The sequence below is a fragment of the Scyliorhinus torazame genome, chromosome 17, assembly GCF_047496885.1.
Source record: "Scyliorhinus torazame isolate Kashiwa2021f chromosome 17, sScyTor2.1, whole genome shotgun sequence".
Lineage (NCBI taxonomy): Eukaryota > Metazoa > Chordata > Chondrichthyes > Carcharhiniformes > Scyliorhinidae > Scyliorhinus > Scyliorhinus torazame.
In genome coordinates, this window is record NC_092723.1 from 50,277,914 (window position 1) to 50,296,960 (window position 19,047).

At 49.7% G+C, this 19,047-nt stretch overlaps 1 protein-coding gene and 1 long non-coding RNA gene across 6 annotated transcripts in view; one reads left to right on the forward strand and one right to left on the reverse strand.

Annotated features, from left to right (window-relative positions):
- Nucleotides 1-19,047, reverse strand: part of LOC140393868 (uncharacterized) — a 191,829-nt gene that overhangs the window by 79,870 nt on the left and 92,912 nt on the right. For 3 of the 4 annotated variants that reach the window (XM_072480419.1, XM_072480416.1, XM_072480417.1), the window contains 2 exons: nt 17,621-17,749; nt 12,925-13,216 (listed from right to left, as the gene is read on the reverse strand). In XM_072480419.1, coding sequence (XP_072336520.1) covers nt 12,925-13,216; nt 17,621-17,749 — 421 coding nt within the window. The remainder of the gene's footprint in view (nt 1-12,924; nt 13,217-17,620; nt 17,750-19,047) is intronic. The other variant, XM_072480418.1, reaches the window with a different exon arrangement.
- LOC140393869 (uncharacterized) overlaps nt 1-19,047 on the forward strand; it is an 86,509-nt gene that overhangs the window by 58,983 nt on the left and 8,479 nt on the right. The window lies entirely within an intron of this gene.

Here is a 19,047-nt window from a genome sequence, read left to right on the forward strand (position 1 = left end):
AAGGTAGGTGGTTTGATTCACGCCGGCGGGACTGGCATGACAGCAGCGGGACTTCGGCCCATTGCGGGCCGGAGAATCGCCAGGGGGGTGGGGGGGGGGGGCCCGCCGACCGGCGCGGTGCGATTCCCACCCCCGCCAAATTTTCGGTGCCGAAAATTCGGCGGCCGGCGGGGGCGGGATTCACGCCGCCACCCGGCGATTCTCCGACCCGGCAGGGGGGTCGGAGAATCCCGCCCAATGAATGTTTTTAAAATGTTAAAAGAAATGTAGTGTTAATATCCATTGATTATTTTGCAGATGTTATTATTTTAATCAGATATAGTGGTAACTTTTTGCAATGGTTTGAAACGACCCCACACACTTTTTTCTGCACAAAGTATTGAAATCTCTGGACGTTAGCTGACTGGCTTTTAATCTCCTTAAGTTACGAGCATATGAGCAAACCAATATTTATTCAATGGTGGGAGTTTTCTACAGTGTTGAACCAGCCAAGGAAAGGTGGAATTCTTGGACTAAACATTATATGCAACAAAAATGGAGTAAATGTGCTGCATCATGCCTCTGATGCTAGTGCATTATAGTGATACACAACAAGGCAAGGTAACCTGAATATTATAAAGCATCAACCAAATCAGCCACTGCCCTACCTGTCAATGCTGGGAAACTCAACTCACACAAGCCTGACGTCAGCATAACACAAATAACATTTGGACTCTTGACGTGTTGTTCCATCTGAGTCTTACAAGAATGGCAAAGACATTTACAATTACTTTAACGAAATGACAGCCAACAAGGGGAAATAACTCAGAGCATAAAATATTAGATTAATTATCCACATGAACAAAAAATGTTTGTTGTGGATTAACAAATTTGGGAATAGGGGTATGCCTGAATATGCCTTTCCTAATAGATCAAACATCAGTTAAACAACAGTTTAAGCATCAAATGGGTCATTAGGTATTTTGAACTTATACCTTTGGACTGGAATCTCAAATATAATTGAAAGGGATTTTGTTACATTACAATAAGCTGACTCGTTACAATATAACATACTTTCAGTGCTGTCAGAACCCAGCCCTTATATAATATATATATTAATCTTTTATCTGGATTGAATCCAAGCTGCCATAAATATGGCAAACTATAGGAGAAATACATTAAAGACTCCATTATAAGCTGACAACAATTTTAAAAAGGATGATGTTCTAGCTATAGGTGACTACAAGATATTCCGCTGCCGCTCACAAATGAGTGTGAGCTTCCAGCTACATTTTGCAGTGTAATTTTTTTTCTTTTCTCAAGTTAAAGGCATCACTAAGGAATCCTTTATGATAGACAGGATCTACTGTCTGCATGCACCCAAAAGGCAACGTGGCACAGCCAGTAGATGTCGGGAGATCCCACTTTCGGGATTTAACTGGCTTACAGCACCTCGCAAGAGCTAACCTGATCTCGCAAGACATCGTAATGTGAATCCCGCTCATTGTGGGCTGTAGCACCGTCAATATGATGCGAGGCAGGTTGAGGTAATGTCAATTGAAGGCTTTATTAAGCAGAACTTTATCCCCAGCAGCGTGGTTACAGAAGGCAGCTGCTGAGGGAAATGGAGGGAAAAACTGGGTTCTTATACCGGCATTTCTGGGTGGAGTCCAGTAGGTGGCAGATCCTATCAGGACCTGGCATCCCTCCACCAATAGCCTGTCTACACGTGGTGTACTGTATTACCCCTAATACATACCACCACATTCACCCCTTGTTGAAAAAAAACCCGGCGGGATGGTGGTTCGCATGGTGGTAGGGGTTTACAGAGTCGGTACTATGCCGTAACTTTGAACAAAACACAAAATTATCGCTTCAACTGGGCCAACGGGCCAAACAGGGTCGGCATGATGCCATAACTATAACAAGACACAATAACTGAAAACTGGGCCAACGGGCCAAACAGGGTCGGCATGATGCCATAACTATAACAAGACACAATAACTGAAAACGTTGAGAGTTAAAGTGATTCGATGAGCCGGATGGGCGCCCTGGTCGTCCTTTCCGATCGTCTCGGGCGTGGTGGTGATGACGCTGGCTCGAGTCCCGTCGACTCTGGGAGCGTAGCGCTGTCCCCTGTGTCCTTACTCCTGGGCGGGTCTGGGAGGAGAACCGAACCCCCCGGGAAGGGGGTGGCTGCGGGATGAACCGGCGGGAGTGAGGAGGTGGTGATTGGCGGTGGGGGGGTGTGGGTAGCTCCGGCGGGCGCCAGATTTCGCAGGGAGACCGTGTCCTGTCGGCCATCGGGGTACTCCACATAGGCGTATTGCGGGTTGGCTTGAAGGAGATGCACCCGTTCCACCAACGGATCTGACTTGTGCGCCCGCACATGTTTCCGGAGCAGAATGGGTCCCGGAGCTGCTAGCCAGGTCGGAAGTGGCGTTCCAGAGGAGGACTTCCTAGGAAAGAGGAGGAGGCGCTCGTGAGGCGTTTGATTCGTGGTGGTGCACAGCAGGGACCGGATAGAGTGAAGGGCATCCGGGAGGACTTCCTGCCAGCGGGAAATTGGGAGGCTCCTAGACCGGAGGGCCAGCAGGACGGCCTTCCAGACCGTTCCATTCTCCCTTTCTACCTGCCCGTTCCCCCGGGGGTTGTAACTGGTCATCCTGCTCGAGGCTATGCCCCTGCTGAGCAGGAATTGACGCAGTTCGTCACTCATAAAGCAGGACCCCCTGTCGCTGTGGATATAGTCGGGGAACCGAACAGTGGAAAAATGGTACCGAGGGCTTTAATGACCGTGGACGCTGTCATGTCGGGGCAGGGGATGGCGAAAGGGAAACAGGAGTATTCGTCAACGACGTTCAGCAAGTACGCGTTGCAATCGGTGGAGGGGAGGGGGCTTTTGAAATCCAAACTGAGGCGTTCTAAGGGTCGAGAGGCCTAATCCAGGTGCGCTCTATCTGGCCTGAAAAAGTGCGGTTTGCACTCAGCGCAGATCTGGCAGTTTCTGGTGACTGTTCGGACGTCCTCGATGGAGTAAGGGAGGTTGTGGGCCTTAAGGAAGTGGTAGAAATGAGTGACCCCCGGGTGGCAGAGGTCCTCGTGGAGGGCTTGTAGACGGTCTACTTGTACATTGGCACATGTGCCGCGAGATATGGCATCGGATGGCTCGTTCAGCTTTCCGGGACGATACAAGATCTCATAATTGAAGGTGGAGAGTTCGATCCTCCACCGCAAGATTTTGTCGTTCTTGATCTTGCCCCACTGTGCATTATCGAACATGAAGGCAACCGACCGTTGGTCAGCGAGGAGAGTGAATCTCCTACCGGCCAGGTAATGCCTCCAGTGTCGCACAGCTTCCACTATTGCTTGTGCCTCCTTTTCCACTGAGGAGTGGCGGATTTCTGAAGCTTGGAGGGTTCGGGAGAAGAAGGCCATGGGTCTGCCTGCTTGGTTGAGGGTGGCCGCCAGAGCTACATCCGATGCGTCGCTCTCGACCTAGAAGGGGAGGGACTCGTCGATGGCGCGCATCGTGGCCTTTGCGATATCCGTTTTGATGCGGCTAAAGGCCTGGCATGCCTCTGTCGTCAGGGGAAAAGTAGTGGACTGGATTAGTGCATGGGCCTTGTCTGCGTACTGGGGGATCCACTGGGCGTAATAAGAAAAGAAGCCCAGGCAACGTTTCAGGGCTTTGGCACAGTGGGGGAGAGGAAACTCCATGAGGAACTCCGGGACGGATGGGGAGCTGGTGGTAGGCGGACTTGAGGTCCACGGTGGAAAAGACCTTGTACTGTGCAATCCGATTGACCATGTCGGATATGCGGGGGAGAGGGTACGCATCTAGCTGAGTGTACTTGTTGATGGTCTGACTATAGTCGATGACCATCCTCTGTTTCTCCCCGGTCTTAACAACTACCACCTGGGCTCTCCAGGGACTGTTGCTAGCCTGGATGATGCCTTCCTTCAGCAGTTTCTGGACTTCGGACCGGATAAATGCTCGGTCCTGGGCGCTGTACCGTCTGCTCCTTGTGGCGACGGGTTTGCAATCCGGGGTGAGGTTCGCAAACAAGGAAGGCGGTTCAACCTTGAGGGTCGCGAGGCCGCAGACAGTCAGTGGGGGTATCGGGCCGCCAAATTTAAATGTTAAACTCTGCAGGTTGCATTGGAAGTCCAACCCTAGGAGTGTGGGCGCGCAGAGATGGGGGAGGACATACAGCCGGTAATTTCGGAACTCCCTCCCCTGCACTGTTAGGTTAGCGATGCAGAACCCCGTAATCTGAACGGAGTGGGATCCCGCCGCCAGGAAAATGTTCTGGGTGCTTGGCCGAATTACGAGGGAACAGCGCCTTACCGTGTCCGGATGAATGAAGCTCTCCGTGCTCCCAGAGTCGATAAAACACAGCGTCTCGTAGCCATTCACTAGGACTGTAGTGGTTGCAGTCTGGAGTGTCCGGGGTCGCGACTGGTCGAGGGTCGTCGAAGCCAGACGTGGTTGTTGAAGTTGAGCATCGTAATCAGGCAGTATGTGGCCGTCTGTGTCGGGGTCCTTCAGCCAAGATGGCGGCGTCCACGGATCGAGCGCGGTCGGGGGTAGACAAAATGGCGGCGCCCATCTCTCCCTCGTGGCATCCGGGGTCCAAAATGGTGGCGTCCGTTGGTCACACGTAGATCGCTGGGGGGGCTGGGTCTGTGGTCCCGTTGCATCGGGAGCATTGAAAAGTGCCGGCGAGCGGAGCTCCTCAGTGCAGGGTTGACCGCTGAGGCCCCGATCTATCCAGATGGGCGTTAGATAGGGGGGTGTTTCTTGCTGCTCCGAGCACCAGGAAACACCCAGCCAATTGCACAACAAGACTCTGTCCCCATTTGTGTAGATCACACCCATTATCGACTTAATCATAGGATCCCTACAGTGCAGAAGGAGGCCATTCAGCCAATCGGGTCTGCACCAACGCTCTGGGAGAACACTCAACACAAGCTCTGTCCCCTGCCCTATCCCAATAAGTCCTTGATCTAAGCTACACATCTTTTTTGGACACTAAAGGGCAATTTAGCATGGCCAATCCACCTATCCTGCACATCTTTGGAAAGCACCTGGAGGAAATCCACGCAGACACGAAGAGGCAGTGCAAGCTCCACACAATCAGCTAAGTCCGAAATTGAACCTGGGTCCCTGGCTCTGTGAGGCAGCAGTGCTAACCACTGTGTCACTGTGCCGCCCTTTGATTCAAACTGACCTTTGATTTCTAATAGCAACTATTCTGTTCACCTTCAAATCAACAAAACAGTAAATCTATTCATCGATCATTGAATTTGATTTTATGTAATACAGTTTCGCAATAGGATCATAACATCATCAGTAACAGGAGTAGAGGTGAGCCATTTGTCCTGCCATCCATAAGATCATAGCTGATCTGACTGTGCCCTTAACTCCACTTTCCTGTCTGTCCCCAGAGCCCATAGCATTCTTGGCCATCAAATATCTGTCCAACTCATCTTTGAATATGTTCAATGACATAGCCTTCCCTGCTCTCTGGGGAAGAGAATTCCAAAGACTAATGACACTTTGAGAGAAGGAATTCCTTTTCATGTCCATCTTAAATGGGAGACACCTTGGGCGGGTTTCTCCGCAATCGGCGCGATGTCCGCCGACCGGCGCCGCATCTTGAGGGGCCGAGCCCTCACCTTGAGGGGCTAGGCCCGCGCCGGACTGATTTCCGCCCCGCCAGCTGGCGGGAAAGGACTTTGGTGTGCGGCGCATGCACGGGAGCGTCAGCGGCCGCTCACGGCATCCCCGCGCATGCGTAGTGGAGGGGGTCTCTTCCGCCTCCGCCATAGTAGAGACCATGGCGAAGGTGGAAGGAAAAGAGTGCCCCAACGGCACAGGCCCGCCCGCGGATCGATGGGCCCCGATCGCGGGCCAGGCCACCGTGGGTCACCCCCCGGGGCCAGATCGCCCCGCGCCCCCCCAGGACCCCGGAGCCCGCCCGCGCCACCTTGTCCCGCCGGTAAGAGAGGTGGTTTGATTCTTGCCGATGGGACAGGCATTCCAGCAGCAGGACTTCGGCGCATCGCGGGCCGGAGAATCGCCGGGGGGAGCACGCCACCCGGTGCGGCGCGATTCCCGCCCCCGCCGAATATCTGGTGTGGGAGAATTCGGCAACCGGCAGGGGCCCGGCGGGGGGTCGGAGAATCCCGCCCCTTATTTTTAAAATATGCCACCCATTTTACGATTCCCTCACAAGAGAAAACACCCTCTCAGTAACCAACAATGTCTAGGCCCTGCAGAATCCTATACCTTTCAGTAAGATCATCTCTCTGTCTTCTAAACTACAATGACTTTGAGTCTACAATGAGTACAGGCACAACTTGCTCAGTGTTTTCTTATAAGACACTCTCTTCATCCCAGGGTGCAGCCTATGAAACTTTTTTGAACTGAATTCCAATATAAGAATGTCATAAGTTCATAAGTTCACAAGATATCGGAGCAGAATTAGGCCTTTTGACCCATTGAGTTTGCTCTGTCATTTTATCATGGCTGATCTCATCCTGGCCTTAACTCCACCATCCTGCCCGTTCTCCATAATCTTTCAACCCATTATCAATTAAAAATCTGTCTAACTCCTCCTTAAAATTACTCACTGTCCCAGCATCCACCGCACTCTGGGGTAGCGAATTCCACAGATCCATATCCCTTTGGTTTCTCCTCAACTCTGTTTTAAATGTTTTTACTCTTATCATAAGACTGTGACCTCTCATTCTAGAATGCCTCACAAGAGGAACTATCCACTCCACATCTACTTTATCCATACCTTTTATCATCTTGTATGTCTCTTGTCACGCCTTAAGTAAGGAGAACAAATTGGCGTGGTCTCACCAACATCTTATACAGTTGTCGCAAGACGTTTCTACTTTTATATTCCAACACCATTGCAATAAAAGCCTACAGTTCATTGGTCTCCTTAATCACTTGCTATACCGGCACTTTTTGAGATGCATGTAAAACGGCACTCATACCTCTCTGTACCATACAGCAGCATTCTGCAGTCCCTCCTCCATTTAAATAATATTTTGCTTTTCTATTCTCCCTGCCTAATTGGACAACCTGACCTTTTCCCACATTAGGCACATCTTGGCAATTTTTTGCCCATTCACTCATTCTATCTATTTTACCTTGAAGACTCTTTGTATTCTCATGGCTTGGGGCTTTCTTACCTATATTTCTATAATCAGCGACATTGGATACAGTACAGTTGTTCCCTTCATCAATGTCATTAATAGATTATAAATAGTTATGTGCCAGCAACAATCTCTGCTGTACTCCACTAAGTACAGCTTGCCAACCTTAAAAATACCCATTTATCTAGACTCATTGTTTCCTGTTCGTTAACCAACCGTCTATCCATGTTAATACATTAAGTCCAATATTGTGAGCGCTTATCTTGTGCAGTAACCTTTTGTTCTTGAATCAAACAACCCCGGAGACAATTTGGCTCATCATGGGCGAAATACTCCGGAAACGGTGCAATGTCGCCGACTAGCGCCCAAAGCGGCGCAAATCAGACGGGCATCGCGCCGCCCCAAAGGTGCGGAATGCTCCGCATCTTTGGGGGCCGAGCCCCAACCTTGAGGGGCTAGGTCGGCGCCGGACGAATTTCCGCCCCGCCAGCTGGCGGAAAAGGCCTTTGGTGCCCCGCCAGCTGGCGCGGAAATGACATCTCCGGGCGGCGCATGCGCGGGAGCGTCAGCGGACGCTGACGGCATTCCCGCGCATGTGCAGTGGAGGGAGTCTCTTCCGCCTCCGCCATGGTGGAGACCGTGGTGGAGGCGGAAGAGAAAGAGTGCCCCCACGGCACAGGCCCGCCCGCGGATCGGTAGGCCGCGGATCGGTGGGCCCCGATCGCGGGCCAGGCCACCGTGGGGGCACCCCCCAGGGCCAGATCACCCCGCGCCCCCCCCCAGGACCCCGGAGCCTGCCTGCGCCGCCTTGTCCCGCCGGTAAGGTAGGTGGTTTCATTTACGCCGGCGGGACAGGCATTTTAGCGGCGGGACTTCGGCCCATCCGGGCCGGAGAATCGAGCGGGGGGCCCCGCCAACCGGCGCAGCGCGATTCCCGCCCCCGCCGAATATCCGGTGCCGGAGAATTCGGCAACCGGCGGGGGCGGGATTCACGCCAGCCCCCGGCGATTCTCCGACCCGGCAGGGGGTCAGAGAATCTCGCCCAAGATCTGCACCAGCTCTTTTGTTTCGCTACAAGTCATTCCTACTTTCTTTCTCTTTTCCCATAATCCTGTAAATATCTACCAGCATATTCAATTCTCAATTGTTCTGTTAGTTGTGAACTTTGTGTATGAGAAAAGGTTCTAGATTTTACCTTCCTCTATAATGGCTTTAGAACGTCGTCTTCTCTCCTATAAAGCTGAGACTCATTAGCTGAACATTCTAAACATGAAGGAGAGTGTCAGGAGACAGCAATAAAGCCTATCCATCATCAAAAAGGCACAAGTCAGGAGTATGACCGAATACTCTCCATTTGTCTGAATGAGTGAAACTCCACCCACACTCATGAAACTGAACACCACCCAGGTCTAGTCTATCACTTCTCTGGCTCCTCAATACCCCCTTAGACATTCACTTCGTCCACCATTAGAGCATAGTTGCAGAGTGTGAACCATCTATGGGATGCACTGCAGAGCATTAAATTTACTAAGAATCGGAAGTCTCATTTCATTTCATCCTTAGATAGTTCAGCAGTCATGAAGCATGAATTACATAGATATATGGGTGTTACATGACAAGTATAGATTGTTCAGCTCCATCATCCTATGTTGGTGTTCATTCACCCTTTCCTGTTCTAACAAAAACATCTGGGGCTGGATTCTCCGATTCTCTGAGACTAAGTGCTGGTGCTGGCATGGGAACGGTGGCCTTTTACAACCGAAACAATGGTGCAACACTGCCACCGATTCCCCGTTTTGCTGGGGGCTAGTAGGCACACAGTGTAGAGCACTCAGCTCTAGCTGCCGATATGGCCGGAGGATTGCTGGGTCCGTGGCCACGCATGCGCATGGCGGCAGCCTGCAGCGGCCGCACCGTGCAACATGGCGCCGGCCGTGCGCGGACCCCACCTGCTAAATAGTGCCACCCCCAGACCAACCCCACCAGTGCCCCCAGCCCCTGCCAAAGCCCTTCCTGGCCATAGATCGACTCAGACCGCAGCCACCATGCGAGGCCCCGAAAAGAAATAGCATGAGTGACCCACGCCGTCGGGAACAGAGCACCGGGAAGAGGGCCTCAGGTAATGTCCTGAGGCTGTCCAAATGGCATGTGGTGTATTCCTAGAGTACGCCGTTTTGGAGGGGGCAGTGCATCGCAAATGTGATGCCGTCCCAGATTTCGGCACCAACGTGGATTCTCCGGCCGATCGCTGAACGCGATTTCAGTGTCGGAGACCGGAGAATCCCACCCATGATGCTTATTTTCCTATTGAACAGTTTTTTTGGTATCGTCAGTTTTCTTTGAGTGAATCTAGGTCATTTGTGCAATTTTGAAACAATAGTGATTTCAATACATTATGCACCCCACAGTAACTCGCTCTCCCTTCCCATCCAGACTTTAAACTTCTAACAAGTTCTCACTGTTTTCAGAATTTTTAAATCCTTTTCCAGGATTTACCTTCCACAGCTTTGGGCGTCATTCTCCGACCCCCCAGCGGGTCGGAGAATGGCCGTTGGCCGCCGTGAATCCCGCCCCCGCCGGTTGCCGAAGTCTCCGGCACCGGATATTCGGTGGGGGCGGGAATCGGGCCGCGCCGGTTGGCGGGACCCCCCCCGCTTGATTCTCCGGCCCGGATGGACCGAAGTCCCGCCGATAAATTGCCTGTCCCGCGGGCGTAAATTAGAGTACCTATTTACCGGCAGGACAAGGTGGTGTGTGCGGGCTCCGGGGTCCTGGGGGGGGGGGCGCGGGGCGATCTGGATCCGAGGGTGCCCCCAAGGTGGCCTGGCCCGCGATTGGGGCCCACCGATCCGCGGGCGGGCCTGTGCCATGGGGGCACTCTTTCCCTTCCGCCTCCACCACGGTCTCCACCATGGCGGAGGCGGAAGAGACTCTCCCCACTGCGCATGCGCGGGAATGCCGTCAGCTGCCGCTGACGCTCCCGCGCATGCGCCGCCCGGAGATGTTATTTCCGCGCCAGCTGGCGGGGCACCAAAGGCCTTTCCCGCCAGCTGGCGGGGCGGAAATTCGTCCGGCGCCGACCTAGCCCCTCAATGTTGGGGCTTGGCCCCCAAAGATGCGGAGCATTCCGTACCTTTGGGGCGGCGCGATGCCCGTCTGATTTGCGCCGTTTTGGGCGCCAGTCGGCGGACATCGCGCCGTTTCCGGAGAATTTCACCCAGGAACTGAAACACCTTGGCTGGGATTCTCCGAGCCCACGCTGGGTCGGAGAATCGCTGGGGGCGCGGGAAATTCCCGTCACGCCGCTCTGATGCCGGGCTGGAGAATCGCCGCCAATCGCGCTTGCGTGGTCGCTGTGGCGCCGGTCGGAGGCCACTGAAATAGACCCCCGCGGCGATTCTCCCCGGGCGACGGGCTGATCTCCCGCTTGGTTCCCCTGAGTCCCGGCTGCGTGGTTCAAACTTGGTACCACCTGGCGGGAGCTCGGACCCGACGGCCGCTGTGGACGTCCTGGTGGGTGGGGGGGAATCTGACTCCGGGGGGGGGGGGGGGCACCACAGGGTCCAGGCCCGTGATCTGGACCTCCTTCCACGTGGGCCCGCTGTTAGGTCCCCGACATGTTGCTCCGCGCTGGTGCGGAGACGGTAACCACGTGCACGCGCCGGTGCGGAGACAGCTGTCCGCTTATTCGCGGACACGCGCCAGCTGTGTTGCGCTCGCATGGACCCGCGCCAGCTGTGTTGCGCACGCATGGACCCGCGCCAGCTGTGTTGCGCATGCATGGACCCGCGCCAGCCATGCAGGACTGCCCTTCAGCACCAGACCACGTGCAGCACTCCGGCACCGTGCTAGCCCCTTAAAAAATAGTGAATTGCTGGGCCAAGAGGCCCATTGATGCCGGCGTACACCACTCCAGTGTTTATGCCGGTGTCAACACTTGGCCGGGATTTCGGAGAATCCTGGCCCTTGTGCGTATTCTCAGTTGCCCGACACCGAAATCGGGAATGGCCATCGGGCGGCAGGCACGGCTTGATGCCGGGTCGAGATGCTCCGCCTCCTCTAAACCGGCGTCATCGAGCCACGTGCCGCGCGTAGTCGCAACCCCTCTGGAATGTCATTAGTGGGACCATCTGCGATTCTCCGCCTCAGATGGGCCGAGTTCCAGCCGGCGTGGGCCAAGTGTGGTCTCAGCAATTGTGAGCCTGGCGTAGCGGCTGCGGAAAGAGAGAGAGTGTGTGTGGACACTGTCCAGCACCGCCACACTCGTCCGAGATGGTGCCACTGGCCGGGAGGCTTCTGCCAGGGCTGGAGGTGGCCAGGAGGTGGTCTGTGGGGTTGGGGTGGGCAGGTAGGTGGTCCAGCACAGTTGACGCATTTTTTCCGGCACGATCAGTGCATGTGTGGGGGGTGTAGGCCTACGTGGCTGCAGCTAGTCAGCCCTGCGCATGTGAAGCACAGACCCGGTGATTCTACAACCTTTTTCTGCGGGTGTTTCAAGTGGCGCCGGAGCTGGCCCCTCACCAGTAGCGGAATCAGTGCGGGTTTCGCGCTGATTTTCCCACCCTGAAACACCATGGATCCTCCTTTGGCATCGGCACTTAGCCTCAGGAACGGAGAATCCAGCCCCTTGTTCTTCCATTTCATCAGGTTTTAACTGATCTATACCCACTATTGATCTATACCCTTGATATCCTTATCTATCAAACAAACTATCATTCTTTGAAATTTTAATTGACTCTGTTTCCACAACCTTTTTCAGTTGTGATTTCCGTTACTTTTTGAAACCAGGAACCTTTTTACACACACCTAAATGGTCTATTTTACATTCACCCTCAGTTTTCAGTCTTCTTGCACATCTTATGACTTTCAGCTCTTCTCTGGCTGTTTCCTGACTCTCACTTAAACTGCTCCAATTTAACAGAATAATGCATTATACAATACACATAACCCTCCACCCCTTCCAAAACAGGGTGTCATCCAACTTACTGCAAGGAACAGGAGATTAACATAAATAATTAGGCTTGCACAACTTTTGTTGTATTTGTAATTTTCTATCTGTTGTTATGTTGAAACCACATTGCTAAATATGCTGATTGCATGACAATTCCAATCAAATTCAGGACAGGCTCCTACATCTGCCACTAGATCATGCATTGCCAGTGAAAAACACTCCAAGTAGTAGAGGGAATTATAGCTGATTCACCCCATTCTTCCAGTTTCCAGATGGAAAATTTGGCAGTATTATTACATATTCAATAGCATTGTCACAGAATTTAGAATCATAGAATTTACTGTGCAGAAGGAGGCCATTCGGCCCATCGAGTCTGAACCGGCCCTTGGAAAGAGCACCCCACTTAAACCCACACCTCCACCCTATGCCCGTAACCCAGTCTAACGTTTTTGGACACTAAGGGCAATTTATCATGGCAATCCACCTAACATGCACATCTTTGGACTGTGGGAGGAAACCGGAGCACCCGGAGGAAACCCACGCATACACTGGGAGAACATGCAGACTCCGTACAGACAGTGACCCAGGCCGGGAATCGAACCTGAGGCCCGGGTGCTCTGAAGAATATGTACTAACCACTGTGCTACCGTGCTGCCCTAGTCAATAGTTAAATTCTTGAGTTGCTTAATCCATCAGTGACATCTTAACACCGTATTATATAGTTACAGAAGATAAAGGTTCTGAAAGGAAGTTTTCAATTTTAAGTAATTTGTTTTATATATCAGCTTGAATAGCATTTATGGTAAACTGTCTCTCACCTTCACTGTGATTGCATTGATTTCCTCACTTGAATCTTCTCCTGATTTCTTCCTCCGCGGCTCAGTGGGGGCCCTCTTCATTTCCGGCTTCTGGTTTTCATTCGCCTGGCTGCTTGTGCTTTCCTTTTCACCATCAGTTTCAAAAGCAAACTTTGCTAGTTTCAGACTCTGCAAAGTTTCACGTTGAAATTGTCTTTTGTCCTCTTCCCTTTTTCTGAGCATTTCAGCAAACGCAACCGTGTCATCTTCCAAGTTTGGAGATGGCGTTTCCTCTTGTTCATTAAGCACACTGCTTCATCACAAATGGGAAAAAATTACTTGTACCATTTCAATTGGGCTAAAATTATTTCTGGTGTGACTCAATCCCCAAAATTGATTATAATTCATCATGGATTTCAAGTCGCCAGGTGTAGTCATTTCCTGTCCCATAGTATTTTGCTATAACCTTGCTACACAACTGTTCATTGTTTAACTTGTTCTGAGAAATAATGTCTGTCAAAATCACCCGTCAATTAACTTGAGTTGTTTCCAGGCTGGAGGGAATAACTTGTAGGCCATCAAAATTATGTAAAAATTTACATTTTCGTTTTAAACAGAAACTGAGAAATGTCTAACAGTTACATTCACATTGATGAAAAACTTAACTGCAATTTTTAAATAAGTTAAAGGTAGTGTTATATAGTCACAGGAATTAATTTGATTGACCTCTGAACCTACAGGAATCTCATCATTAATCAGGTAGGATTTTAATGTGGTGCTATGGCATTATAAAAAGTTAGTTGTTGACTGCTTATAACGAGTCCACTCATAGCATTAAAATTTAGCACATCTGAGCAGAGCTTCGTGCAGAGCTACCTTCTTCGATCAAGGGTATGGATTGCAACCCGTGGCAAAGATCTGAGGCTGCCAGCTGCAAACTGTTCATTGTATTAAGTATGGCGAATGAGTTCCACAGTATGTCTGCAGACTTGGTAAACACAACCATGTTTTTACAGAGGAATAAGTCTGGGTTGTCCAGAACTGTGGATATTTGGATGACCCAGGCCAACTCCAAGCTTTTTGCAGATTCAAGCATACATCTGTTGCACAGCTAAATTTAAATTTGCCTTTGAGCCAAGTTTTCATTTTTTTCATTGAACCAAAAGAGAAAGTGGGTATTTGATTGGTTCTGTTTTGGCCTTTGTTCGGGGAGAGGCTATTTTATCACTATAAATACTGAACTGTGAAAATAATTAACCAGCTAAAGCTATATCAAAAGCAAACAACACAAAAGCTTCAAGTGAGTTGCTGTCATGTAATTTTATTATAATGATTTCAATATCCATTATTAGCAGTTTGCTCAAATCTGTGCTTCAAAATTTTAATTTGTGATAAAGCAGGTAAAATAAAGCTTATAAAATTTGAAGGTTAAAGCTAAGGAAGCATTACTATCCAGTTATAATTAGGGACTGAAAATGGTGTTGGACCCAAAAAAACATCTCTTAACTTGCTTTAAAGCGCAAGTTTATTTGATACTTAAAACTTGCTTCCAAATCTGGGAGGTCCTTCTAAGCTCTTCACATATTTCTGACATCATACAAGAAAAAGGGATTGATGCGATCGATGACTGCCCGCTCACATCTAGCTTCACACTACTTTCTTTGGCACCAACGTCCTCACGTTTCTCTGTTTGATGGTGTCATATGTGCAGTCCATTTTGGAATCAGAGAGGAACTCTTGGGTCCAGGGCCCTAGGAGAATTCAAGGACCCTTCTGCACAATGTACAATCTGTTCACCATTCCCTCCGATCCATTTAAACCCAAATTGTGCTTCACCCACTCCTGAAAGTATTTTTAAATGCTGGAATATTTCCACCCAGTAGTTGTTCGCAGTTTTTATGCGATAAATTGAGATTTTTTTTTCCAGAGAGCCCCTGCACACTGACAGCATAGGCCCATGCCTAAATTTACTCTGCTGTCCATTCTCCTTTCCCACTCTTTCTAAACTCCAAATGTGCTGTTCTTTATGACTATCGTGAAACCAAAATTCATCTCAGTATCTGATTTTTAACATACTCTTTCCCAGTCCCAACAAACTGGAACTACTTACCTCCTTTAGTCTTTCTTTCTTTTTGTGAACCTTTCAAAATCTAAATTGGACAATCCCTCATCGTAATTTAATTATTTACTTTTACTTTTCATTCTGCACCATGAGTTTTGACCCCTTTGCGCTAGTTATTCATTTTAAAGGAATTAAATTTACCCAGGTTTAGGGATGCTGACAGTATGGGGAATTGAATAAAATGTCATGGCAAGATAACTGACAAAACTTAAAGAAATGGTTACCAAGGAAACAACCTACCAGGCCAAGAAGACAAAGGAATCCACTTGATGAAGATTTGTGAATGTCAGGACCACATTTACGTGTGCTTGATTAATTAAAGTTTCCAGAGAAGGTATAGAGAAGGTTCCAGAGAAGAGCAGTTCTTGCAAACCTTTCTACAGATCTTATTTTCTATATGAAAAGCAGAGGATGAACTACCACAGAAGCTCCCCCATTCATCTACCATTTATTCATTTGTTCTGGGGTCACTGTTTCCACCTCTATGAAGCATCTTGCAAAGCTTGACTATGCTAAAAACTATAAAAAGCAAGTTGTTTATGTTGTAACAGTGCCTGCATTTTTAATGATTGTGCTTTTTATTTCATACATAATTCTGTAAAATTTGAAAGACATTTTAGACTCTAGAATTTCAAGATGCAATGGGGTGAATATCTGCCCAAGCAACAGAAACATGGGTCAGGGACAGGATAGCCCTAGATTCTGCTCTTCCTTGTTCTGGCCCTCTGAAGGAGCATCTAGTGCCACTCCCCTGCCTTAAAGTAATTATAATCGCAAGTTCTATCTCTTTTGCCAATGTCTCAATGCCTAATTGAATAAGATTACAAGCTGTGAAGTGTTTGAAGCTTCTGTTATTGATACTTGAATGGTCATATGGTAGTAAAGAACTTCAGTATTGCTGAAATACGATACATGCTGTTGAAGCTTTATGTCTTGCACTCATCAGGACAGATACAAGAATGCCAAATTTCAAAGGGACCAACAATTTATACTGCATGAGAAAAGGGTCCTGATTGGCTGATTATGTCTAATGTTAGATGTGATTCGACAATTTAACAGCACTTGCTAACAATCCTCAGAGTGCTAAGAATTATGCTAACAACTAATTTTAGATTACCAGTCAGGCTCACAATGAGGTCAGTTATGCTAGCTAGAAGTTACATTGATTCATACATAGGGGCCTGTCCTCTGCAAGATAAAGGAACATGTCCTGGCATTGTGCCCTTTCTGAATTGAGCAACAGTTCTGTGGTACATTCTCCATGGTAACACCGCAACCAATCAAGGTCAACCTGCCAACCAACCAGCATCCTTTTCTCATGTGGTACAAATTGTTGCTCCCATTCCATTCTTGCATCTGTCTTGATGAGGGCAAATCAAAAAACCTTGGAAGTATGTGTCTTTTTTCAGCAATACTTTACTAGTCTGTCTAATTGGCATTTTTATAGGGTTGTAGAATCAGCAGTCTTTTTTCAAAAGACTGGTTGTGAATGTTATTTTATTCCAAACCTTCCACACATGCCATTGTTACTAAATGGGGCTAGTTTAGCTCACTTGGCTAAACAGCTGGTTTGTGATGCAGAGCAAGGCCAGCAGTACGGGTTCAATTCCCATACCAGCTGCAGCTATTTATGAAGCATTCTCAACCTTGCCTCTCACCTGAGGTGTGATGATCCGCAGTTTAAATCACCACCATTCAGCTCTCCCCCTCAAAAGGCGACTTTACCTTTACCAGTTACTAACTGGTTCATTGGTTCTGTGCTTAGTGTACACTGGATGACTGGACATGAAAGGGCCCCAAATTGCCATGAGGTGGCAAGGAGTGTGTGAGGAATGGAGTGTGGGCGGATCAATGGCTTGTGTGCAGGAGCTTGAGTTGGAATGGGGGTTGTAAGTTGCATGAAATGAATAAGAGACCATGGGGAGGGGGAGGGCACAAGTTGGCATGGAGGCGTCATGTTGACATGGAACTTGCCTTTCAAAAGGTTCCCAAATCTGACTGTGATTCATGACTCCTCTGAGGGAACGTGAACCACGAGCCATCTAGAGGCTAACCTGACTCCATGAAATTAGCAGGTGGCTTGGAGGTGCCCACCCCTCCAGCCAGCCAGGTTGGGAATGCCAGTGATCTCCATACCCTTGTCCTACACCAGCGAAAATTGGGGTTTCCATAAAGGGGGACAGGAATCCTGGATTTCATCTCACCCACCATTTTTAAGTAGCTCCCGAGTTGTTGAGATTCTGGAAAATCCTCAATGTTGTGCTGCCTAATTTCTCTACCAATTGTTGATACTTCCTTTGGAGGACTCCAATTTTGTTTCTTCCAATGTTATTGTCTCCAACATTAACCATGATTTCTGGTTGATACCCTTCCATCTCTAAATCCTTTCTCACCCACTCTACAATGCCCCTTACTCTGTCATCTACAAGATACCATGCCACTCAGGATTGCCAGTTGAGGCTGCAAAAGTGCCTACTCACTCTCTTCATTATGGAATTCCCTATTCCTGTGGCATTTCCCCCCACACTATTGACAACCAAATCAAATTAATTCATATGTTTCCTTTTAAAGACCAGTTAGTTATAATGTTTGTACCTGTTTTCAGATGTATGTTGCTCTTCAGAGATATCTTCATTATCTGGCATTGAATTACTCACTCGGTTCCGGCGCCGAAGAGCTTTCTCAAATTCCTCATCATCCTCCATTGATCTCTGCCTTGCCAGACTGGAAAATAAACAATAACCAATTTGTACATTTCAAAGCTTGTTATTAATAAATATCCCAGTCTTGCTTTTTTCAGATTAGTTTACGATCAATTGTAGTAAGTTAGAGCAGTGAGCCTTTATGCCCTTCTACTGCACATGGCTTAAAGAAAAAGGGTCCATGTACGAACAGAAATTTCGTCCCTCATTCTGTCAACATGCAGATGGTGACATGGACTTTCAAGCAGCAATACCATGAAAAGCTTAATTTAGTCATCAGCACTCTTGTCCCCATATCAAAAGGATATGGGTTTAAGTTTTATTTTGGAGCATAATCAATAGTCACCTCTTGGGTAGGGTTGAAAAGAAAAAGTACAACACTGTTGGAAGTATTGTCCTTTGGATTAAACATTACTCTGTGGGCCATCATCTGCCTGCCCCTGTGGTTTAGGAGGAAATATCCATTGTCGATTATCATAAAAATCCATCTGATTCACTAATGTCCGATAGGGAAGGAAATCTGCTGTCCTTATCTAGTCTGGCCTACATGTGACTCCAGACCCACAGCAATGTGGTTGACTCTTAAGCACCCTCTGAACAAGGCAATTAGGAATGGCATAGCCTGTGATGCCCACCTTTCATAAATTGTTTTAAAAAATGAACAAGGAGTTTGTCTGATGTCCTGACAATGGGCGGGATTCTCCGACTCCCCGCCGGGTGGGAGAATCGCCAGGGGTCGGCACGAATCCTGCCCCCGCCATCCTCCTAATTCTCCCGCCCCCCAAAATTTGCCCCGGCGTGAGTCGCGCCGCCCGCCTTGGAGAATGGCGGGGTCCGGGGTTACTCAATGGGTCCCGGGGCTGCCTGAATTCTCCAGCCCGCGATGGGCCGAAATCCTGCCCGTTCTTTGCTGGTCACGCCGCCGTAAATTAGAGTAGGTCCCTTACCGTCGGGACCTGGCGGCGCGGGTGGGCTCTGGGGTTCTTGGGGGGGTCACGGGGGGATCTGGCCCCGGGAGGTGCCCCCACGGTGGCCTGGCCTGTGGTCGGGGCCCACCGATCCGCGGGCGCGCCTGTGTCGTAGGGGCACTCTATTGTTCCGCACCGGAGGCCGTGGTCCTCCGCCATTCCCGTTGCAGAAGCGATTCCCTCTGCGCATGTGCGGGGATGACGCCAGCACGCGCTGGCGGTCCCGCGCATGCGCTGACTCGCGCCAGCCAGCGAAGGCCCTTTGGCGCCGGATGGCGTGGCGCCAAGCCCCTTTCCCGCCGGCCGGCAGGGCGCCGACCACTCCGGGGAGGGCCTAGGCCCTGAACGTGCG